Raw genomic sequence first — 26,273 nt, 5'->3', positions numbered from 1 at the left:
TGACTTGTGGCAAAATGCTAATTCTTCTTATGACCTTCTTTAAACAGTGATTTCCTCATTGGCATTCTTCCAAAAAGGTCAGATTTATGCAGTGTTAGACTAATATTCGTCTTGTCAACAGATTCCCGTGGCTGAACTATGAATCTCTACAGCTCTTCAATAGTTACCCTGGGTCTCTTAGCTACTTCTCTGATTAATGCCCTCCCTGCCCAGCCTGTCAGTTTAGGTAGATGGTCAGTCTTTGTAGATTTGCAGTCATGGGATTCTCTTTCCACTTTCAAAATGGCAAATTGAATGTGCTCTGTGAGAAGCTTGAAACATTGTTTTATAACCTAACCATGCTTATACTTTTCCACAACTTGTATATTACATTGAGAATATATTACACAATGTATTCACACTATATACTAATTAGGTGACTCTTCAAAAATAGTTTGTGCTGCATTTTATATAGAGATGTCAGTGGAAAGAAAGGGGTGGAATACAAAGGTATGTCACACATACAATTTTTATGAGTAAAAACTAATTTTACTTCAATGTCGGACAAATCTGTTGTGTATTGGTCTATCACATAAAATTTTAAAATAGATCAATGTTCATGGCGACACCACATAAATGTGTTAAAGTTCAACCGGTATGAACATTTTTTACAAGAAACTTAATTAGTGTTCTATTAAAAGGCTGAGTAACATCAAAATACTTGGGAAATATAAAAATGAGCACTTTCTACTTTTCCATTTCTCCTCTACTAATTAGAGATGAGCCTTCTGCTTTTAGTTGTCTTTTTTCTTTGCAGTCATCCCTCCTTTAACGAGTCTCAGTTCAAATTGGTCTCTTTCCGTCTCCTGTTTCCCCCCTCTCTCTCATCACCCAATGTCATAGACAGACAGTGGAGCTTCTGAACACAGCCTTGAATTCTTGGTGAATTTGAAGAGTTATGGCCCAGAAGAGTGATGTTCTCATCCCAAAAGATCCCCCGACCCTTCCCTTAGTGAATTTTATTGCTGTAACCCCAGTACTTTGTGCCAGAAGGCATTTGCTGCAAAGGGTCTACAGTCATGCCTGCCAGTTTCTTGCTCCCATGGCTGGGGAAATCGCTCTCCCTCTCTCTTTTCCCCCTTCTGCTTAATTTTCAGACACCATCCTGGTGTGTGAGTGATTGGCTTCACCTGCAAGTCCGATCCAATCAGCCCTGGTCTCGTGGGTCTCTTTCTACCACATCGTGCCAGCGCAGTGACTCGTCGTCTCTGTTAGACTTGTTCGAGTCTTTATAAATAAATTCTTGCTTTTTAGCCCTTCTCTTATTGCCCCTCAGATCCAGAAACTGTCACTGGGTGCTGTCTGCATCAGTCTCTTGTTTGTGGATACTGTTCTAACGACCAGTGAGAATTAAAAGTTCAGAACCTACACTTTGGATGAAAAAATAATTTATAGGAATCAGGTTTGAGTTTCCTGTGTCTTGACTCTACCTTAAGTGAACAGAAACTTTCATTACATTCTCTGATAGGCCAACCGTATTATAGTCCATCTCTGAGTGTCTCGCAGCATTTAGACTTTGGACCTTTATTATTCTGTTTTCAGTCTTGTCGTTATCTTAAGAAGAATCTGAAGCAAAGATGCACTTGTATGCATGCATCTCCCTTATTACACTGCAACAGCAAAAATATTTAGAATGGTAAAGCATGAAAAGAAAAGCAATGGTATGCTGTGTTCCTCAGTTGTCATTCTTTTGATCATTTTCCATTTCTCTTATATGACTTATATATATCGCAGGATTCTTCTCTTATGTGCAATAACAGAAGCTTAATCCACTTGTCTTCTAGTTCATATCACAGCACCAACATTTTCTGGATATTATATTTCAACCTCTATTAAATACGGCATATAGGAACTACATTATAAGGACAATATGTGGGTTGGTTGATCATCTTCACCTGATATTACTTACCACACAGAACCTATTCATCTGCAAATGAATTCATTTCATATCATTTTGCACCAGATAAATACTGTATGTTCCATCTGCTATATTTATAAAAAAAAGTAGATCGTAATAATATTAAAGAAAAACGCAACCTACCCCCATTTTAATTACCTTTAAAGAAGAAAGCCTCTCCTCGTATTTGGGCTACAGCATCAAAGTGACTGGTGCACCTGTCTGGAGCATCTTGTGCCAGTCTGACAAAGACAGAGCAATTGTAAGAGTAAGAAGTTGAAAGAACAAAACAGTAATTGAAGAGTGCAAAGAAAACAAGAATAATTCAGTATAATTGCCGTGCTGGCCACAAATACGTTGCACCCATGAGACAGTTTATACCCAGTTTGACAGGAGATGATTCAAAGTAATTTTCTTTAATCTACTTAAAGCCTTTTTAAATAAAATCTAGTTATGAAAATCTGTTAAACACACACCATGAGGGATCCCTATCAGTTACTTTAGTATAAAAAAGATGTTATAACCTGCCATATTTTCTCAAGTTGATCCAGTCCAAATGAGGATCAGAACCACAAGCAATGAAAATAAAGAGTAATTGAAAACCTTCAGTAACCTACAAATGTTTAAAATTTCATTTGAGATTTGAGGATTTTACGATCATTTAATGTCATAATTCCTTAAAGTATTTTACAAAAGAACCAAGCAGATAAAAAAAGAACAAAGGTATGAAATGGAAGCAGGTTGGGATAAAATGGCAGTGTGTTGGTATGAAATGGGGACACAGACTGGGAAAAGAGCGAAGCTGTAAACAATCACTTGACAATAGCAATTACAGAACAGCAACAGCAAAACAAAACAAACCCTGAAAAACCACAGATGACCTTGTTGTTAGGTGAAGAAAAGGGGAGAGGATATTTCTTATTTCCGCTACTTTATCATTCCTATATAACCATTAATTTTTTGGTAGGCTGAGGCTATTTTGTTTGTTAAAAAGTCGCTCTTGAACATGAGACTTCTCATTTTCAATGAGATTAACCTGAATCTCTTTTGGTTTTCTTATCCAGGGTGTCAGACACACGCACACACACGCACCCACGCACACACACACATTTGTGAGGTCAAAATAAAGATAATAATTATATGTAAAAGTTCTTGCTTTGTGAAATATTATTATTCAGGGGTGAGACGTAGGACTCAGTGTGTATGGTTCACAAAAAATGTTTTCCTGACAGTCACAGTTGGTAAGAAACAAAGATTCCCATTAAATCAATGCGGGTCCTTTTGGACCCACTTATGGAAGAATGGGGTACTAATACAAAACATGCTATTTCTTAAAATGTGTAAAAGATTAAAAATTTTAATTGCATGATATCACTAACATGTTTGATGAGGAATACCTGGAATATGAAGTGATGAAAACTTTTCATTGGAAAGATATTGCAAAAAGATTACCTCACCGGGTCCAAAGGACCCACTTATGCATCAGAGGGTTAAAATAATAGTAATAATAATAAAATGATGCTTCATTTAGCACAACTGATCCATCAACAGTTTTGAGAACAAGCTAAACTGATGTAGAACATCATTTATGTGGACCATGTGGAGCTTTAAACTCTTCCAAGTCAGAAAAGCAAAAACAGATTTTTAAAATTTTATACATGATTATCTTATATCATTTTGCATGCATGTTCCATCAGCAACATTATACTAAGCTAGCATAAATCATTTTATGCTAAATTAGCATAAAGTCATTATCATACTGTATCCATCTTGCAATGCATGTTGGCACATATAAATGCCTTTTGCATGAGTTCACACTTATGAATATTGTGTATTTTCCCAGTAATGTTAAACATGATCATAATTCAGAATTCTGTCATAAATGTGTGTTATTATGCCTCTGTTACATATAGTCTGTGTGTAAAAGGATGAAAGGCGTAACACATATAATGAGCTACATCATAAGAATGTTGACATTTATTTTTGCAGAAGTGTAACCCTTATAATTTTTTTCTACTGTACTTAATGGTAATTTGATCATCTAGGGCTCAAAATTCAACTATCTTTTCACACTGAGAAAGCTCCCTGACCTGAAAGCCATATTAATTATAGCTGAATTAAGAACAAAATCACAGGACCTCCCCTAGTGGACCTGCTACTTCAAACGATGTCAACAGGGTATTAGCATAATGCTGCACAATGTCATTATTGGGTTGTTGCTGCAACATTGGTGTCGAAGTTACATAAACTGTGGTGCATATTTACAGTATATATATATATATTTTGCATGTCTGAGTTGTGACGCTCATCCCACATTGTTATTCTAAATCATGTCCAAAAGGAATATGTGGCTGTCTGGCTTGACTGGAGGTTAAATTACATGTTGTCAGTATCAGGAGAACAGAAATGGAACATTATCTACTGAAAGTTGTGTATCTTTAAACAAAAGAAAAACAGGTGTGCAACTGTGTGATAGGGCTTAGAAGGCCTAAAGTTGTTTTACTAAATCAGTTAAATGTCATTTGAATACACAGGCCAAAAAAAGGTAAAACTGCACTGACTGGAGAAAGCTGAATGTGTTTCTTTCAGTTGAATGGGTTAAACATTAGGTAGTAGCTGCAACATGTTCTTCTATTAGTAAGCGATTCGGAGCACTGAGGCATCCGTCTGCTAAAGATAAAGCCATCAGTACCTCAGCTGCTACTCTGTGAATCTGACGGTCTTTGTAATATCACCAGAATTAAATTTTTATATTTTTTTAGCATGAATGTATTAGATACTCTATCAGAGTCTGAATATTCTCTGAGGAACCAAGGCTGTATCTGCACTGCAAGCATGTTTAAGTACACATCTTAATAATACAAAATTATACTGGATCACAAAATGGCACGTAACGACAAAGAACTTGCCCTCTGAAGGTTCATTAATTAACAAAAACTACAGTGATAGACTGGATGAATAATTAACTCTTGGGCTTGCTCATATTATTATTATATTATACACTGATATTATAGTTTTAAATAAGACCAAAATGAAGGTAGCTTATGGAAAAATAAAAGAAGAAAACTTTGAACAAACAGGGTTGGGTTCAAAGACTTTTTAAATTTGTGTATATTTTTTCTTCATCTTAAAGAGGTGAGGAAGGAAGGACACCAGGAAGGAGAGAGGGAAAAAGAGGAAGGAATGAAGGATAGAAAAAAACAAGGGAATGAAAAAAAGAAGGCAGAAAGGAGGAAAGGAATTAAAGAAGGTCAGAAATAAGGGAGGAATTGAGGGAAGAATAAAGGAAATAGTCAAGGAAGGTAGAAAGGAAATACAAAAGTAAGAAAAAATACAGGAAAAGAGAGGTGGGAAAGGAGAAGACAATAGGAGGAAGGGGAAAGAGGAATAAAAGTTAGGCAAAAAAGATTAAAGAAGAATACAGATGTTGATGGAAAGACAATGACTGTGTGATGAAGAGGAAGACATTACAACAGACAAAAGGAAGACGGCAGAAAATGAAAAGGCGCAGAGAGAGAAAGACGATCTAAGATTGAAGGAAAAGGAAAATGGGTTAAAACAGAATAAAGAAAGAGAGAAATGAAGACAAAGTAAAGGAGAAAAATGAAAACGAATGAAGGAGAGTCAGAATGAACAAATAAAAGACAGACTATTGGAGCTCATCCAAAGCCATCATTTTGTTGCACACATAAAGGCAGTCTCTTCTAATGCCTTTTAAACCCTTTATGAGATTTCTCAGTTCGTAGCTTTGACCGTCTCTTTGAACAAACTGCAGCAGCCATCAAAAATTTATTGGCTTCTTTCTCACAGGTGTAGGTTTCAACTGTCCTTACAGATGTTCAGCTGGATTTGAAGCAGGACTCAACAAATTTGATTTTTTTATAGCTGTTTTAGAGTTTAAAACTAATTTAAGGTGTAAAAGATATTGTTTGGTCTTAGATACAAACCCACCATTTTACTGTTTCTATTACCACATTTACCACTAATAGTTATAATCCTAAATCTATTACAGTGACTTAGAACTAGTTACTAAAACCAGTTTGTCTTGACAAACTTTGGGAATTACTGCTTCTTTCTTCGTCCACCTTATACAATGATCTTAATTTTTGCACATACCGATGGGTTTTCCTCTCCACATTTAATAATACATAGTAAAATATATTTAGATTCCTAACCATTCCTGTTCTTGATTCTTCTTATTTAAAGAGTAAACTTTAGATATGCAGTTAAGCATTGCTTTTTTTTGTTCAGCAGTATGAAACACTGAAGGTTAATGCATTGTTTACTCAAATTATAAACGTGCTTCATGTCAACAACAATAAGCAAGGATACTTCAAGGAGGGCAATGTTAATATTCAGTGACAGTAATATAAACCATGTTAACCAGCATGCATTTAATAGTATTTGCATGTGAATTATTTCAGGAGGACATTTTTCCCCCGATCACTCACATCTGTGAGCTTTCTGCTACTAAAGGTGGTTAAGTACGCAGCTTAATTTATATGGTCAAACACACTGCTACCAAATTGGAAGTCTGCATGCAGCATATAGCCATCTTATGGTGATGCATAAACACAGGGCTCTGCATTTTATTAGTAGGGAAACAGTCTCCACCAAGATAAAACATGAGACACGTTCTGCTTTTTAAAACAGGCAACAGCTAAAACTGAAAGACAATGAATCTAGTGACAAATGTGCTGAGATGCTGTTCAGTGCCTTGCTAAGGTAATCGAACGCCTTTTGTCAGGTTACAGCCACATGCTTTGATGTAATCTCAATGTCTACAACATGAAAAGTTGTCATCCAGAAACTAACTCAAGAGAGAAAAAAATATTTAAAATGCCTATTGAAAGACTGAATAACAGTCTGTTCGAAGCATCTCTTTAAAAGAAAAAGTACACAATAAAATAGCATTAAGGCAGAAGAAACACATTTCCAATTTCAAATTACTCGCCCCATTAAACTTTCGAAACCAGTGCTTACAGTAGGTACAGTTGGTACATTCGACAGCTGAGACTATATATTGTTTCCTATATATTTAATTGACCTTCAAGTGGTACAGCAGACTCAACAGAGAGAGATAATAAGTCTCACTCAAACATAAACCGTAAGTGTGTATTTATGTCTGGTGCTTTACTAGAGAAGAAAGTGTACTCAAGTAAGAGTGTCAATACGTCACAATAAGATTACTAGAGTAAAGGTAAGAAGTATGGCGCAGTAAAAAATACTCCAAGGAGTATTAAATGTTACTCTAATAAATGTAACTGAGTAAATGTAACTAGCTACTACCCACTCTTGCCTGTTTTCAGCTGCATCCCTTTTCTGCTAAAAAACGCATCATAGCAGCATGATGCTGCCACCACCAGATAGGTATGGCTTTGTGTCTTTTCATCTTTTAAATGACAGTCTGAATGATCATCAGTATTGTTTTATAATCTAACCTTCTTCAAACTTCTCCAGAACTTTGTCTGCTCTGGTCCAGATATTCTTTATTCACCAATTTTCTCTAAGCATCTGAATCAGAATAGCTGTATTTAAATTATACACAGATGGGCTCTACTTAATAATTTAATTGACTTTTGGTGTCACTGGATTTTATTTAGGGGTATTCAAGTAAAAAGGGCAGAACTATTTTTTTATATTTTAAACCCAAAAGTGATTTTTATTCTTATTAAATGAAATACTTTGCAGGCCATTTGCATTTGTGTTTTTTGCTTCATAATTATGTGCCACTTTATGTTTGTCTATCACATTAAATAAAAAAAATACATAGAGGTTGTGGAAAAAATTAGTTATTAACAAATTTACAGTGCAATCTTTAATAATGTAAAAAATGTCAAACACTTAAAGACTTTTAAATGCTTCATATCCCTTCTGTCTACTGTCTTTCTGTTCAGACAGCACATCCAGTACTATGATGTATGATGATTGCTTATGACTCTAATGTGCCCCATTTTCAAGCTCAAGTCAAATTCTTTGCTAAACTTTATACAAATGGAATTGGTCCTTTTCTTTTAGTTTAATCTCCTTTAATACATATTCACCAATCATTTTATGCTTCATTGGCCATTTCTGACCATTTTTACTCTTCTCAAGACTCAACTCATGATTTGGTCCAGAAGTTAAATGACGAGTTAATGCCCAAACGGTCATAAAATTGGAAATGTGACATTAGCAGTTATACTCCATGAACTGTATGTGGAAGCACTTTGCCTTGAGCATGCTAACCTTTCCTTCAGCTCAAGAGATGAATAATCTCTGAATCTGACAATTTAATAACCAAAAACTTCAGTGTATCTTATTGGAAATGTAAGAGACGTCAACACAAAGTAATGGATATAGATGTGAATTTGAAGGGTACGACTAATTTTACAAACAAAAGTAAAAAAAAAAAAAGAAAGTATTTTTGTTTGTTTCTCTCACACCCCTATAGAAGAGAGTAAAGAGGAAGTATAAACTGAACTTATAGTTCAGTTGGTAGCTTCTAACTGCTACCAACTGTGTCACCACGCTACCCACCACACTTTTCAGATTTGTTTCTTTCATTTATAATTTTGTTCTTTTCATAATCTTCTTTGCTGACATTTATCACATGCAATCACAATAAGATAAATTCTAGTATGAGCATATATATTAACTGGACTGTTTGGCTTTACTTTTCAAGCACATGTAATCATACTTTCTGCACCATTTGTATCATTATCTAAACTGAACCGGTTGTAAAACGTTCCCTAATACTGATTCATCAATTTGTTTGAGTTGAGAATAATAGGAGCAAATGAAAGCTGAAGACATTAGCGTAGATCATATGATGTTTCTTAGGTGTTTCTCTTACTTACAGGAGTGTGGATCTGTTTTCAGGAAGGTCGAGGAGGACGGGAGGCTCAGGGGTTTGAGACGGGCTGCCTGGCTGATTCGTGTGAGACACCGAGTCTCTGACACCTGCAGATTTCAGATGATTATTCCAGAGAGAGACAAGACAGCTGTTAAAACATAAAGAAATGTCTGGTCGATTCACTGCATATAAATAACATGGCAACAATAGGACAGATGTTTTTATTTATCTTTTGCAATCAATTTGAGGCAACAATGTTTGTCATTCTTGTCTTTATGCTTGTGTTTATCTTTAATTTCCCTAATTTAAAGGAAATCATCCATTCTTGCAGCCTTGTCCTTTAACAGTTTCATGCAGCCCTTCGTGATCATTATTCTCTGTATTGCAGTCCTCTCCATAGCAGGGAATGGTATGATAAGGTCATATACCATAAAGAGTTCCAATTAACTCCATCCATGTTCTCATTAATCAATAATCTCACCCACTGGAGTCAATAGTGTCCTTTCACACACGCCCACACACACAAACAGAGAGAATGGAGGTGTCTTTTTACCATAGAGCTGCCAGACACGAACTTTATCCTCATAGGGTAGGTCGTATTTCAGCGGGTCTCCCACAGGACCTTGGTAGTATGGCCTCATGATGGATTCCATAGCTGAGGTATGGACCAGGCCGATGGCATGACCAAACTCATGAACTGCGACTGCAAACAGATCCATCCCATGGGAGTCTGAAAGAAACACATGGAGGCAATGAGAATTCTTATTCTTCTTATTATTTGATAAATGTAGTGCCTTGTAAAAGTATTGGCACCCCTGCATGCTTACATAAAATTAACTGCTTTCTACTTTGGAGAACCATAATCTCACAGTAAGAAAACTATTTGAATTTAGTTAGAAAAATTGTCACCGCAATTTATATCTAAATTTGTTTATTGTTCATAATTCATGCAATAGTTTTAAATTGACCAGAATGTGATTCGCCTTTTAATTTATAATCCATAAAATCTGGTTTCATATATAACAAGGATATTTGTCCAAACCCCTTCTTAATATGGGAAAAAAACATGTAGCTGTATGGTAGAAGTGTGTTGAATTTAAGGAAATAGAAACTGCTCTAAATCTGTCCATTTTAACTCAAAGAAATTGACTAATAAAGATTTGTCTTAGGGTTACAAATCTTGAAACAAGCTTTAGCCTAGAAGCATGTCGGCCACTTTGAAATGAAGTTAGGATTTCTGAGGACTATTAGAATATCACAGCCAGGGCAACTGCTAGCCCTGAACAACGCTAAAGTTTTCATCTGCTTGAATGAATCTGGACTTCTTTTGGTTATCTCTGGTTCAAAATGTAAAAAAAGTTAGACTGAATAAAGTTGAAGTGAATAGTTTCACACTAAAAAGATCCTTTAAAACACAGCTTTTCATCACATTACTGAAATAATTTTGTTTGTGAAACATACAGGGGATTTTCATTGCATTTGTAGCAGTAGAATCCCCTTCAAATAGGACAAGAATAAAATCCAAAACATCTCACTTTGTAGATTTTAAGGACCCTTCCCTGAGGAGCCACCTTTGACTTATCTCAGGTTCGATAAATATCACAATGTCTCTTAATATTTTCTTTAGTGGAAACGGCTCAGGGTAGGTTTGAATTTTTATCCCAGTGTTCAGATGTCTTTGGGTTGCAAACTAACCGACGTGACAGACAGCTCTGGTGGCTATGAGTGCTGTTTGGGATGTGCTGCAGTGAGATAACTGTGGTAATACTGCCTGAGCCCCTGGGCTGCCAATCAAAATCTATGCGTGGAAAGATACCCAAAGAGGCTGCAGGCCATTAGAGCATATTTCCATAGATGTTAGGCCAAAAAAATGGAAAACTTCCAAAAACTGTTTGTCTGCCTCTGCAAAGCAAGACAAAACCACGGATGGTGGGATAAAGATTTGCAAACATGTGAGAGCATGTGTGTCAAGGCAGGCTAGCTTAGAGCTCCTTGGTGGTTATGAACAAATTCTGTTAAACTCTCTTTGGCTTTCCTTTAGGAGCATTTTAGTGGCGTGCTCCGTTGAAAGTAAGAGGCAAGAAAAGAGGTGCGCTTGTGCTTGCAGGGTTTGGGATATTCCGGGGGCTAAAAAGTCAAGTCTAATTTACGGTACTATGTGGAGAAGAGAGAAAAGGTGGATATAAAGTAGAGAGAGGAGGGCCTGAGAAGAAAATATGTCATTTTAATTGTAGAGGATGAACAAGACTTAACCAGTCTGAACAGCAGCACTGAATATTGCCACAGTTCTAAGCACTGTTGCATCATAGAAAAAAGGTCCATTTCAAAAACACGAACATCCATTTTTCATATGCATTGGCTCCGTGATGAACCAATAACTGGTTTACTCATTGCCTGCTGGCTCCCCAAGACTCTGAGTAGGAAAGAGTTGGTAAAGGAGATGATTACAGTTTATATGGAACGAACAGGAAGGAAAAAAAAGATAAAACAGCTTTGCTGACAAAATACCAATATGAAAAATGGAAATTATAGATTCCATAGTTTAATTTTGACACAAAGTAAGCATACAAGTAAAACAATGTTATCTTTTATCATTAGTAACAAAATGAATGAAAGGAAACATGATTTTTCCAGTGTGATGTCGGTAAAAAATTACATTTCACTTCATATATTTATGAACATCGGAAAAAAATTAATAGTTGGTCTTGATAAAGGTACAATTAATGAATGATTGATTAATTAATTAATGATTGACAGATTAATTAACAGAATCAATCACTCGAGATTATTGCATAATCTCTAGTGATTATTGAATAAGGTGGATAATCTCTAGTGATGCAGTGGCTCTGCTAGAAATTATCCAGTAAGTTTTAAGTTTTTTTCTACTCATTATTAAGAAGCACATAAAATTTTTTCTGTCATTTTAAAAGGACTGTTTTTGCACAAAAGGGAATCATTTCCAAGAAAAACTGTTTTGTTTATTGCTGCACGTTTAATCCATGAAGTAAGCATGGCACAACTCATAGGTACTGCAATGTCTTCCCATCTTCAGTTAAACTCAAATTCCAATACTGACATTTCTTTGCTGAAAGAAACTTTAATCATTAAAACTTTATTTAAAAAGTGTCTAGAGAATTGAACAGTTTGAAATATTAATCAAAGTTTGATGAACTCCGGCAGACTTCTGAAATGTGAAGTCAAGCTATAAGTCAGACTCTCAAACTCTCACTTGTAAATTATGGTACACCTTAAAAATTGCAGAACTGTCATCAAGCTATGGACTGAGAGGAAGATGTAGTCGACAAATATATGCATGACAGTTGTTCAAAATTGCATCAATTACATTTTGGGAAGCCGTTTTGCAATTTTCTGATACATATTTGCAGAAATTTGCAGAAATCAGCCAATAACACACTGTACCCCATTGCACTGAGTCAGGCATTGCTACTAAACATAAATTCTAATTTGAAGCTACTAAATTTGCATTCTTGGATAACTTCTGTCTGAGATTTGGCTGTAGTTAAAAGCAGCTATCGTTTCCATGATTACCAGGAGAAATGATTGATAGATTGAAGAAATAATGTGGGACAGTCTCAGCCTTAGCTTGTAGCAATTAATAACTAAAATACATCAGTTTCTCTTATAAGCATCCAATCATAGCTGTCATGACGGTTATCTTCCACTTGTATTAAGGTCAGTACTGATGTACCTGTATGCTTGCCTGATTTTATCTAGTTTTCCATTTTGCTCCAGGTTTATGCATGTAAAGTGTGGAATATCCATTAGTTTTGTTTCCATCTTTCTTTTCATTATTTTTAATCAGCTCCGACTATAGTTACTACTAAAGCATGCAACACACAGCTAACCAAAAAAGTTTATTGTTTTAAAATTTGCTAAGCAGATAAATGGCTTTACTGGAATGCCAGTGGTGCTCAGGGCCTCCTGAGTGTGTGAAATGTGTACAAATTGACCCCTTTATCACATTAACACTTAATGCTACCCAAAACAAATACGAAAATTGCAAATATCCTTAAAACAAATTATTAGGAGTAGTAATCAAGCAGAAAACTGAGTGAAAACACTGTGAATATAGGGGGTTAAAAAGTTATATGTGAGGCCAAAGAGTTAGATGTTAGAAACCTGTTATTTACCACATAAACATTTGCACATTTTGATTCATTTTATTGGGATTTGGTGTAAAAGTTCCAACATAAACTAATGGTGGGAAAACATAGTTCTGAATGTTTTTCCAAAAAGCAGCAAACATTTATGCATCCTCTATCTGAAACTGAAAACTAAAATAAAGAGCAACCCACTGCCTTTTAAAGTCAGATTGGTAAATAAATTGACTAATTGTATTGTATTGAACTCTATAACAGAGGAAAACTGGACTTCTATGTGGCAATCTGAATTCATTTTGAATCTCTATTTGGAGGACAGGGACATATTTCATTCAGCCATATGTTATACAGCATCTGAATGAAAATCTCTTATATGCTTTAACAAAGCAATGTTCCACCTTCTGTCCCAGAGTTGAAGGTAGCCTTGAAAGAAGTAAAATCAAACAAGGCCAAATGACAAGTTTTATTCTCTTGAACAGCACAACATGCTCTCTTGTCACTGCTGGTGAGAAATTTCAGATCAGAGACAGAAAATATTTTCTCTGTACTGGTTTTCTATACAGCTCGAGATAATTGTACGATTCGGAAAGATGACAAGACAGAGGTCAAAAATACACATATGATTCCCTCTCCTCTTTTCTCTTCTGTTCACATTCATAAAACCCTGTAGGTACAAATGCTTCTTTCAAACTGCGGGCTAGTACTAATGTGCAAGTATAACTGAATCAAATGAAGAAATCGTAAAGCATGCTCAATAGTGCTCAAGTGAATGATTATCATATTTACTTTTGCTGTGGGTTTTAGTTCTGACTTTTGAGAGAACAAAAAATGTGTGCGGTTACAGTTTATACATACACCAGGCCGTAGTAATAAAAATGCTGAGAACAACTTTTAAATTTTAATCTAAGTCAAGAACTGCTTAAATATAGATAATATAAAAAAATGGAGAAACATCTTATATTATGATATACAAATGATGAGATAATGAGTCACCCAGGCTGTCTGTCTGTATTATAAACACAATTTTACTAAGCCAGATCAGTGAAGAGCTGTGAAGGCCTCTTGTAATCCTATTTTTTATTTTTTTAATTGTTATTATTTTTCCGACAAAGTATCCAGCTTTTTGGAGGCCTTATTATATCCAAAAACACAACAAACGTCACTGACAAAATGGAATAACGTCCACTTATAATTATAATTGACCTTTGCTAACCTCTAATGAACCCAATATCATTATTGTTATTTAATGCTATTGGGCTCCACTGCACTCCCTAGATTTTTCCAACATTAACCGATCTGCACTGGATTTTTTTGTGGATCATCAGTGCTCAACACATTGGTGTGCATCGTTTATCTAACTGCGCAAGATAGTTGACGATGGCAAGTGGGTGGTGTTTCTGGAGCTCCCGCATTCACCATTCCAATGCTGCTTGTAGTTTTAATTATTTATTTTTTCTTTGTTTAATTGATTCTCCAGTATGTAGTCATTTAACAACCATGGTATTTGATATTTATTCTTGTTCAATGCTACCAACAAAAGACTGCTGGTGAAAATTTCTCTCTATAGCAAAATCTGGAACATTTACATGAACATTATAAGTAAATTCTAACTTCGAAAATAAATAAATAAAACAAATCTTACAAATAGAAGCAGGCACATTTCTGTGTCTACAGGTGCAAAACTTGTGGAACCATAACCCCACAATGAACTACAGTTTAATCCCTTTGTCAGGATTACACACTACACACAGAACTACTTTGTACGTCACTGAAGTATTTAGACGACTTCCTACACTGGTTTTTACATGCGGCATTGGTCAATAAACTAGATGTCTAACGGATGCCATGATAGTCTGTTATTACGGCTAAGGTCATGGACACAGGAACTTAATGATCCACACAGGGAGTAAAGCTTGACCTTTGTGGTTCAATTTGAAGAGAGATGTATGGTTGAAAACTAATACTAGTTATTGCAGAGTCACATGGGAAAACATGCAGCGACTTTCATGCATAGCACAAAGTAGTTATTGCTTGTCTGGATGTTCGCGCCTGTAATGGGAATGCAAGCATCAGAGTGAGACCATGGCCTGATGGAAGAGGGTAGCTTGGACTGATGAATCATGTAGATAAACCAGTGCATCCCTGGCACTTATCTGAGGGGGAGATGGAAGAATTATGCACTGGAGGTAAACAAGAGAGAAACTCTGCAGAGGTTATCTGATAGTCTTGCCAATACTCTGCCAAGAACCACAAACCATCTCTGGATGTAATTTATGAATATGTAAATCTTTGGTGAAACACTTTGCAATTATTTTAGTTAGAATAGTCATTTTTGTACTAAAGTACTAAAATTTGTGACATAAATTTAAAACCCATGCATAAAGCTTAATATTAAATTAAGCTTTATTGCTAGATACAGCATTTTTTCACAAGCCAACATTTTAAGTGATAGTGATGTAAAAATGTATCATCACATCTTTAAAGTAAACATAATAAAAATATAAAATAATCATAATGAAAGAAACATACAGTTTTGCTCTTAGGTTCACATTAAACCTCATGACTTGTGAGGCCATTTTTCAGAGAATTTGATAAAAGAACCTGTTATGCAAACATTATTCTCAGTCTCTTCGAGAGTGGCTAGGTGAAGATATATTCTTATTTGTGAGCAGTTGTGTCTACCCCTTTAAATTACAATGAGAGAAGAAACTTTCTACCTTAATACATTGTTACCATGTACTGACCCTTTTTAAATATCAAGACCAATTAAAATCCTTTTTGGTTTCCACATTTTGGTATTTTCTTATTGTAAAGCTCCACATTCTTCTGGGCTAGAAACCTCCTGTTTCTATTAATTCCAGTGAATTTCTTAACTCAATGATTTTGGAGATGAAGATGGCCATGTAGGACCTTCAACATGTTTGCAGCAGCCAGATGCAGGTCAAACCAGCCTTGTGTTTTGGATCATTGTCCTGCTGAAATGTCCATGTCGTTATTTACAACGCCTCCAAAATGATGAGTGCCCATTTTCTTCCAGTGTTTATTCACATGTTCATCATACCACTGATTCTGACCAAACTTCCTGAGCCTTTGAAGCTCAAACATCCCCAAAACACAAGTAAACATACTTCAGTGATTCAAAGTAGGAATTGGGTTGATTTCATGATAGTATCATAGTATTTACACAATTCTTGTATAATTTGTTTGTTTCATTTTCCTCCTATTATTTTCATTTTTTATTTTTTTTTAAACATTACTTTGCCAAAGAACGGAGTTCAGTGCAATTATTTAGCAGATACATCCGGTTCCTTCACTGAAGTTGTTTTGTGGTCAGCAGCATTTTGCTAAACAGTGTGGCTTGCATGATGTGTAATGTTTCAAAGGATCTTATTAAAAGTATTTTTAGTCTGACACTTTGAGCTGTCAGACACAACAAGCATGTCTCCCTTTATTACTAAACATTCACTTCAAAAGCAAGGCATCCACTCTCATGTCTCTATGTCTCTTTTTAGGTTTATCTGTTCTGTTCCTTTAATGGATTCAGAGGAACTATAGAAACACGTAGAGGGACACCTTGAGTGGTGATGCATATGTCATTATTATACAGAATAACCTTATGTTTACCATACAGCAGCATTGTAAATGTGTTGGTCTTATGTTTTTTTTATTAACTAAAAAAATCAGCAGCTGTAGTTTTTTATGTGAGTTAAGATAGTTGTTTCAGCTCTCTTGCAATTTGTTTCTCCACCACATTTTCCAATATGCAAGTTGAATGACTACAGGCATCATGCACTGACTTTAGATCAAATTAAGGCACTGAGGGTGGACTTGGAGAGCTCCAAGCTGAGGAAATCTATCCATGCAGTCTGCAAAATCTCTCAGTGACCAGTTGTCGGGTGCAGAGGGAAGTTTTCAGGTTAGTTTCCTCATTAAAATGATGATAAAAACTTAAATCAGTGTTTATCAAGAAAATGCTAGTACAATGTGGCTCTAAAATAAGTACAAGAATTACTTTATATTTCAAGATAAGCTTTTCAAAGCACTTAACCACTTTGGAGGACCATTTTCTGAAGGAGGACAAAGAATTACTTTTTTTGTAGCAGGTAATGATTATTTAGAAAGTGCTGTCTTGCAGTTTACCAAGTATTTCCCATGATGCAGGCTGAGGACATCATTGGATGTGAATTGAGACAGCAGATAATGGAATACTAAGTTCAAATATGAGTGCCACAAAATTGTGTGAACTACCTATCTTCGCTTAAACATCAAAATTAAAGGATTGAGAACAAAACAGTACTAAAAAGTGAGGGAAATTTATTCCCGGTTATACTGTGTCCTTTTGAAGACCACACAATGTCAAATTGTTAGATGTCCTTACTATTCACCATGCTGCTTTAAATTCTAGCACACATAAATTGCTCCAGATATAATACAAGAAAAAATATCACCTTTGTAAAATGCACAAATCCATCAAAGTAAGTTACGTTCGGTCTTCCACACAACTTTAGGGTAAAAGACCAAAATGTAACAGAGCCCCACCGGCAAAACAAATTGGAATTGATGAAAGCTGACAGTGAAATTCAATTACTTATGCTGATTGCTAAAAACAGATTTAATGGCTATCAGCAGGCGCGTACGTGTGAGTTGTTTGTTTCTGGCAGCTGTGGGAAATAAAAGGATATCTTTTATATCTCCTAATAAGCTTGTGATAACAATCAGCGCTGCTTTAGTTGCCGCACACAGGCCATCGGATGTTATACTGTTACTTCAAACAAATGAAATGCTAATTATAAAATCTGGATCATGACCAGACAAGACAAAAGCACAGCTTGCCTTGCAGGTGCAGTCAGAGTTTTGGTTTCAAACATAAAAGCTGCACTTTTCTTTCGGATTTTCTGGACACTGAATGTTTTTTATTGTTTTTGTTTTATAGACTCATGCAAATGTCTACCAGATTTATATCCTTTATATCCTGTATATCCTTTTTTCCTAGACTCACGTTTTTCCTTCAGCATATAACATAACACATTTATGTTCAAGCACATGTGCTTAAAACTAACACAGAGTCTTTATTCCTCACCTGGTGATCTAAAGGTCCAGGCCTCGTCGTCATCAAAGTGTGTATCACCCGCTGTGAACCTCTCCCCAGGAAAGAAAGCGTGTGCCACCGTTCCCCCAGGCCCATCGAAGGGGTATCCATCATTATGGTCTGCTTTAGTGAAGTCGATTTGAATGTCTGCGTCACTGCCGGCCACCTCGTGGAAGTTCAGAGGTGCAATATCGCTCCAGACCTTCAGGGCATAGTACATGAGGGCTCGGACAGTGTCCCTGCCCAACAAGGCTGAGTCCTTTGGGAAGGTTCTCACTCTAAGAAAGCAAATAAGAGATTGCATGATGAATAACAGATGAGATGGCATTATTATTCAGCGTTAGAAGAACACACAGAACGACCTTGTCGTTTGTTTTTGGTGTGGGGGTTAATAAATGAAGACTTTTGCTTTTTATTCATTTATTCATCAACAAATTGCACAGATTAATACTACTTAAAGAAGTATGTAGTGTTTGTGCTGCAGATGTTCTCCTGTTTTCTTCTAAAAAAAGGTAGTTACTTTTCTTTTCTTCATATATCCAGTTTTTAGCATGTTAAAAAAAACCAAAAATTATCAGAATGTATGTTTTTCAATAGTGGGATATGGATATTTTCACAACGCAGTGGAATTCAAGTTAATTAAGTAACTAACAAGAATGTAAGATGTTCACAACATTTACTGTAAACTAAAATAAAATAATGCAATTTCTGGTGAGAAATACATTATAGAACCTTAACAAGGATTTTCTCTTAAAATGGGAGCTAGGTATAATGGACTAAGACTGTGCATATTTCAAACTGTAATTAAGCTTGAAATGTAATAAACTGAAATTTCCATGTCTTTAACTTCCTTTAGCCTTGTCATATAGTGGGAGTAACACCCGGTCTGAATAAATCAATGTAGAAAGCTGAGCCATTCGTTGCCAAACCTCACATCAAAGAGGGTTTTACGGCCTGGTGTAGAGGCTTACATTTGTAGTCCAGGTGGGATTTTTTTTTACTTCAAACCCATGAAAGTATGAAACTTCTGAGTATGATTTGATGATTTGAGTGGAATCAGTAGTAGCTTGTCATGGTGTTTACACCTACCGGCGCTCATATTTGCAATTTATTTCTTTACACATTTAAATCTCTACTTTTATGTATATACAAGCTTATCAGGAGAGGTAAATAAGAAAACTGGACTACGGTACTTTATTTTGGCCAACTTTTTAAAAGTGTTATTGTATTTTATAATTTTACTCTAGAGTGTCTTGGAAAGTAATCGACAACATAGTCCAGAAAGCTGCAGTGCTTTCCAAAATAAAAAGTGTACATGCAGATCAGATTTTTTTTAATACAATGGATAATTTTAATGTACGGTAGATCCTTATTTTCTTTTTTATTTGTGAAAATAAAATAACTGGAGAGGTCTGACTGTGCTGATGATTCTAAATCTGCAGCCAGAGTTACAGTGGAATGGCTTAGACTAAGCAACATGGATGTGTTAAAATGGTCCAGTCAAAGTTCAAACTTAAATTCAACTAAGGATCAAAAGCATATAGACCATATATGCTTTTGATCCTTAGTTGAATTTCATGCAGGTCATGAAAGTCTGATTTATTAGTTATTTTGGTTATAATTATTTTTTTATTAGTTTCTACTTGTGAAAAGCTTGTGGACATCCAAAAATACTAGCAGTTTTGATTGTTCTACAAAGTCAGAGAGGATGAAAACAACTGCCTGAGACTCTTCAGGAAAGTGCTGAAAAGGTTCGACTGGAAATTTCAAGGAGCAATTTTGTGATACGCTACAGAAGATTGGAAAATAATACGAGTGTGTTTACATATCTGTTGTGAAAAGAAAACCATTTAATACCAGATTGTTCCACTTAAACCCTTGAGAGGTTTTCAGGAATTATTGCCAATATCCATAGCTTCACTTCACACTTGCCTGCTGTCTGTTGTTCTGCAACCAGAATGTCTTTAATCCATCTAGTGATGCAAATGAGTTCATTAGTGCAGCTAATTAATGCAATAATTAGCAAACATGTCTGTATCAACATGTTGTCACAAAACAGATGGACGCTGGTAGGTTGGATGCAATGTTAGCTCAAAGCAATAATGAACTGGGTGCTTGAAAATTGGGTTTTCTCCATTAATATGCAAATGTAGTCAGCGAGTTGGTGCTAAGTGTAATCGGACCATTTATTTGGAGGGAAACTTGTGGCGTACAGTGAGACAAAACTTTTGTCTTTATTTGTTTACCTAAACGTTACTGCACAGTCTATTTATTCATACAGTACAACCTGAGTGTGTGACCGTCACTGCTAACCACAGTTAGACAAGGTCACTGCAAATGGATCAGCGCTTCCACAGACAATTCACCTGCTGATTAGTCCTAATTCAGACTGACGAGGAGGGTGATTGTGTATGTCTGTGTGCTTTCGAGAGAGAGAGTATTCGGGAGAGAAAGATGGAGAGGCAGAGTGCATGGTTTTGTCAGATGCAAGCATGTATGTGCATCTAAATGTTGTGTGTGCAGGCGTGCGTGCGTGTGGGCGTGTGTGTGTGTGTGTGAACGCAATTACAGGTAAGACTGCCAAGGTCAGAGCACTCTTGCGCTGCATCTCAGATGAACTAAGGAGTCTCAGAGAATTGCCTCTGCCCACATGCAGAGACAACACTCGCATGAAAATTAAAGCAAGTGTCATTTCCCCATGGTGCCTCCTTTTAAATTTGATTATCTTTACAGAGTGTGAACTTGCCAGTGTGTCAAACACCTTGATTCTTACTGCCTTATTGATTAGATTTAATCAAGAAACCAATTGCAGTCAGATCTGATGTTTATTAAACAGCTTGTTCTAATTAAGTCCACAATATTATGCATTTGTGTTCTGGCTGTTTCCACTGAGATTTACTGACAATATCAAAAACCATATTATATCATTGCAATGACAAATATTTTTTACACAGTGTAATTCAACTCTGAGTTGAAACATGTTTTTTTTGTGAATTAAGGCAAAAATGTTTCCAACTGAAGAATGTATAAAAATCTAAAAGAAACAAACTGCTCTGTACAACATATAAATTAAAATATGCCATCAGCTGACGGTCATTTCTCAGATTCAAAGGATCTTTTGAAAATGAACTTTAATCAGGAATTAAACATTTTTCTCTAAACCTACATTTTTGCACTGTTTTATTCTCATATTCTTAGACATTAAGTGGCAATTTTAGTAGCTTTAAGAAGAAAATCACTGTAATTCACAAAAATAAAGGCTTGAAAACCTCAATCTTTGTCTAATTAATTAACATAATGCTTCATCTATAGAACTCCATATTTGATATACTTGCTTATCCTTGCAGGGTTGTGAGAGAGCTGATCACTCAGACCCAAAGAGTACCTAAGAGTTATGTTTTATCACTGTGAGAGGATCAATGTTTGCAAACTCCATTCTAAAAGTTCCCAGGGCAGAATTTGAACCCATAACCTTCTTGCTACAAGGTAGCAATCCCTCAATTGAATCGAGTTACTGAAAAATGAAAGTTTTCAATAATATTCTAATTTACTGAGATACATCTGTAAACTAACTGCTGTATATATGGTGCTACATTTGCCCTGCTGTGTAAACTTTAGGTCATAACTTCTTCAGTGAGATGTTTGACATATGATCCCACTTCACTTTATAATATTTCCCAAACCAGGGAGAGCATTTTGGGGTAAATTCAGAAACTCTTATTAGACTAAAATGTCTCTTATTTGCAAAACTAAACACAAATCTTTAACTCTCCTCCACTGTGCTTTGTATCTGTTGTCTTTTTTTTTTCTCTTCCCCCAAATATACTGCTGTAGAGAAACAAACCGCTCCGTACCAACAGACAATGACCCAGGATTATTTTGATTTATTAAGACATCTCTTATCTTTTCTGTCAAGAAAACAAATTGTAATATCAGTTGTGACATCTGTAAACAAAATAAAGTTAAGCCAGAGTACATTTTACAAGAATAAAAGAGTGAGATCAAATAAAAGGAGTTACAGTGAACAAAACTATTTATATTTGATAAATAGAATAGAATTCAACTGTATCTCTGTAAGCTAGAGTTTTGGCTTCCTTGTTATTGTCAGACTGCTCTGCTATTAAAATATGACTAAAGACAATAAAAGCCTCTCAGTTGCTCTTGTAGTTTTGACCACACCTTTGTGATGTATTATGCAAAAATGGGTAAAGAAGAAGAAAGTCTGCCCATATTTTTGCTCAACATCTCCAAAGAAAATATCTTTGGATCATGAATAAACAAAGCCTTTTGTATCGTGCAAAATTAACAAAAAATGACTTCTTGTGTTTTGACTTTATAAAAATCAGGGAAAAGATTTGCCTCAAGTAGAATTTATTCTTCCTCGAGGTAATGTTTTGTTAACCCTTTAACTGTAACCCCAAGTACTGTCACATGCAGGTCAGTGGGGACACCGGCATCCACATGGCAGTTGAAGGGTTAACAATCACTTGATACAAATAAATTCTCTAACCTGCGTGTACGACTTTGTTAATAATTTTTTTTAATTTGAAAAATAAACCTTATCATCATACAACATTTATGACTAAACATACTCGGATAGAGTGTAGAGTGTAATCATTTTACAATCAAATATATTTTAATATCAGCCAATGTTTATGTTTATCTTAGAATGAACCTGTTAAAGGGATGAATCATTTCATTGCATTTTACATCGGCTATGACTCATTTAAAACATCCTCATCACTTATTTAGCTAGCAATGGGATTTGGAACGTGGTTGCTGTTGCTCTGCTGTGTTAAAGAGAAGACAAATGCAACTTGGAAAACTGCAGCAAATTCCTCACCTCTTCTGGGATGTATGCTGAAATAAAGCAATCAGAATGAATAAAAACTGTTTAAAGAGGGTAGATATTGTACTGATTTGTAAGTTTTTAGTTACATAATCAGAAAAAAATTCCCTGCATGTGGATTTTTCTCTTTTACAGATTATTAAGAATTAAACAAATCCACAGTTTAGAGGAATTATCAGTTTCCTCAGAGCCAGTGTAGCTCCTTTCCTCCAAATATGTGCATACTGCAAATTAGCTTTGGCCTTAGTGTGCAGATCCCACAAACAAAATGTAGTTCTCACAAAGCGAACCATAATTCAGGTATTAAGCAATCTGCTTCAGTTTTTTTTGTTGCATCTCTGGTGTTGCATAGCTGCAAGGATGGCCCTCAGACCCACACCAATACTTACCAAAACTGCTGTCGCTGCTGCTAATTAAACCCTGCTTTAATTCTCACATCCATCTGCAAAGAATCCACTTTCCCTAAGGAGGAATTACTATCATCACTGGCCACTGCTCCAGTTTACCACGTGAGGAGAGACAAGGTCACAGCCAGACATTTGAACACAGATTCCCATTTGACAATCATTTCCTAGAGAGCTGATTGAAAAATGTTTATTAAATAATTAAGAGATATGTTTTTACAGAAATACTTGTCAGCACAGTGTGAAACAAATGACTAAATAGCTTTAAATTCTAGTCAAGGCAGCAGCACAAGTGCATTGCACTAACAGCTGCTATTCAGCTCTAAAAGAATAAGTCTGTGGATTAAGCTGATTGCTTTCCAATTGCAGCATTAAAGTCTGTTTTCTTGATATTATTCTAATCATGACTTAGGCAAACTTATATGGCGATAAAGGTATTAGCAAGCACGGTTTAGTCAAAAATGCAGACGCTGGAGATTTTGGCTCCAGTACAAAGCAGGAGTCATCAGCTGCTCCGTGACTGGAGGGCTGTTTAGCAGCAAAAGAGCTTCAGAGTGTGCATCATTGACTTACAAATAAATATCTGAGAACAGAGTGTGCTGTCAGATGCTTCCACATCAATCAAATTTAATACCTACACAAAGAAGTGCTTACATCAAAGAACACCCTGACACTTGCGAGCAGGCAGTCCGAGACGGACTCGGGATCATTTGCTATGGAGCTTAACAGGCAAACAGATGGAAAGAGAGGAGCGAGATGAAGAAGGCCGAGAGGAAAGAGATGGGAGTATTGTTAAAGCCTGAGGGGAATGCTGAAGGTAAGAGCAAGAAAAGAGATGAAATATGCAAGCAAGAGTTTCCAGTTATCAGAATGAGTTTGCAGTTGTTTGTAACTTTTTGAAAAAAAGCCAAAAGACGAACTTGACAGCAACAAATTTTGAGTGTAGATCTTCATGTATACTGATTTTAACGTACACAGATATTTTGGTAAGGTTTTTAGCTGTTATTTTTATTTTTTTTTGCTTAAAATTTCAGGAGACAGAAGTCATAAAAGCTTACCTCCTGTTTTCTGATACGTGATGAGCGTAATCACCTGTCCTTTGTCTCAGCCGTTCAGCTGTCCTACCTTTTGGAGGAACATTTTGTGTACCTTTTACAAACTAATCTAATCTGGCTCAGAGGGCTAAAACTTCCCCTTACTGACATCTTTTATTGCTGAGTTGAAACCACATAAAATTGCTGTCATTTAGGTACAATCTCTGGAAGGACTAAATAACCATTACAATCTAAACATTCTGTACTGAAATCTCAGAGGCCTTACTTCTAATTGGCAAATCAATCAAATAAACAGCTACCAATTAAATGAACATGTTGTTCAAAGAGATGGCAACAAATTTTGAGTTGGAGTTTCTAGATTGATCGTACATTATCTGGAAGTGTCATGGTAAAGGAAAAAACAATTCAGGAAATGTTTGATATAATAAATCACAACTACTATTTGATCGTAACAGTTTTTGTCACTGAAGAAATTACAAAAAAGAGAATGTGCGTGGTGTAAAATAATTTTGGATGCTGAGATTAATTACTAGGTTGAATCAGATAGTCTCAAATCACATTTAAAATGGTGTATAAAGATGCTACAAGAAAATTAAGGGAATAAACTACCAGAAAGCTCTTTTATAGTTTTAGCTTTTAGTCATTTTGGATCATAACTGCGACTGGATGAGCTTGTAGTTTTCTGAAGCAGTTTTCTGAGGTCTACCAAAAAATTTCCTTCACACAAGACAAAAACATCCACCAGAGACTGCATAGACTGTTTCAGGTCGTATAGAGAAAAGTGGGCTTCATTACACATGACAGAATAGTTCCCCCACTTCTTTGACACATGTATAAAACTTCAGTCATGAGGTTGTGGTGGGTTAGTTTTGTGTTGGGAGCATGTTGGGGGGCAGTGGGGCCACACAGCCATACTGCCTGGTCATCAGATAATCTGAAGCTGGATTAGACAAGCTGGTCTCATGCTAAAGCTACAGCCTTATCATGCTCCCCAGCTGGCATTGCCACAAAACGATTACTGCCGCACACTTAGCACTTCAACTGCTGTTGCATCCAGCTGCTGATTTGGATGCAATCAAATTAATCTAAGCATGCAACTCCAATGTTTGGTGGTTGCCATCACACTAAAAAGGTTGTGTTTTTAAAAAATGCACCTGTCAGAATGTCAAAGAATGGCTCTGGTAGCATATGTAGAATGAGAGTAATTAGGAGGAGAAGCTCAAGAAGTAGATGGTGTGAAATAAACTGAATGGCAGATGCTCCAAGTATCCTAAAAACACAATTCAGGCTTTAGAGCCTTGTTGTGATTGACTGACAGTGATCAAAAGACAAAATAAATAAATAAATGGCAATTTGTATGAAGAAAACATCCCTAGCCAGCACCCAATGGCAGAAGCTTTGTGGTAGAATAGTCAGAAAGCAGAAAAGAAAATTCCTTTTTCCACATAGAACCATTAATACCCTCACATTGAAATGAGGGTTTTGGAGAGAGAATTCTTACAAAATTTCATATAAGTAAGTTTTTTAAGTTTTTGACATCTAATAAGGCACATGCCTATAATAAAGGTAACATTTCATACTTAAAAAAACCCCCAAAACAAACAATAACAACATACAGTCTTCAGAGCTCAGCTTTCTGCAAATTATGCCTGTTTTGGTTCTACTGTGTCTACCGGTGAAAAAGTAGAGAGGTGGCTTCCACTACACTTTTTAGGAAATGCATTTTTTAAAGACCCAAACTGTGGGGGTCAGGTCAGGAGATTGGCAGTAGTTGGCTGGCAGTCGCAAGATGCAGAGGAGCAGGGTGTAAGTTATTAAAAAAGGCTAAATGCTGCAGTTATTTAACAGCAAAACTTCACAGCGCTCTGCATGTTGGTCCCCTCTAGCCGATGCTGACTTCAGAGATCCAGTACGGCGAACAGCACCGGATGGTTGCCACCTCTTTCTCCAGGTCAGCTGAGACCACACTCACATGATGCCTCCA

The 26,273-nt window shown here is 36.0% G+C and overlaps 1 protein-coding gene across 6 annotated transcripts in view; it reads right to left on the bottom strand.

Moving 5' to 3' along the window:
- mmp17a (matrix metallopeptidase 17a) overlaps window positions 1-26,273 on the bottom strand; it is a 140,997-nt gene that overhangs the window by 16,814 nt on the left and 97,910 nt on the right. For all 6 annotated transcript variants that reach the window (XM_044095892.1, XM_044095893.1, XM_044095896.1 and 3 more), the window contains 4 exons: window positions 17,973-18,259; window positions 9,325-9,501; window positions 8,776-8,878; window positions 2,096-2,178 (listed from right to left, as the gene is read on the bottom strand). In XM_044095892.1, coding sequence (XP_043951827.1) covers window positions 2,096-2,178; window positions 8,776-8,878; window positions 9,325-9,501; window positions 17,973-18,259 — 650 coding nt within the window. The remainder of the gene's footprint in view (window positions 1-2,095; window positions 2,179-8,775; window positions 8,879-9,324; window positions 9,502-17,972; window positions 18,260-26,273) is intronic.

The sequence above is a fragment of the Gambusia affinis genome, linkage group LG17 (genome assembly GCF_019740435.1).
Source record: "Gambusia affinis linkage group LG17, SWU_Gaff_1.0, whole genome shotgun sequence".
Taxonomy (NCBI): Eukaryota; Metazoa; Chordata; class Actinopteri; order Cyprinodontiformes; family Poeciliidae; genus Gambusia; species Gambusia affinis.
The sequence above is the reverse complement of the archived record's forward strand: the minus strand, read 5'-3'. Positions and strand labels throughout refer to the sequence as shown.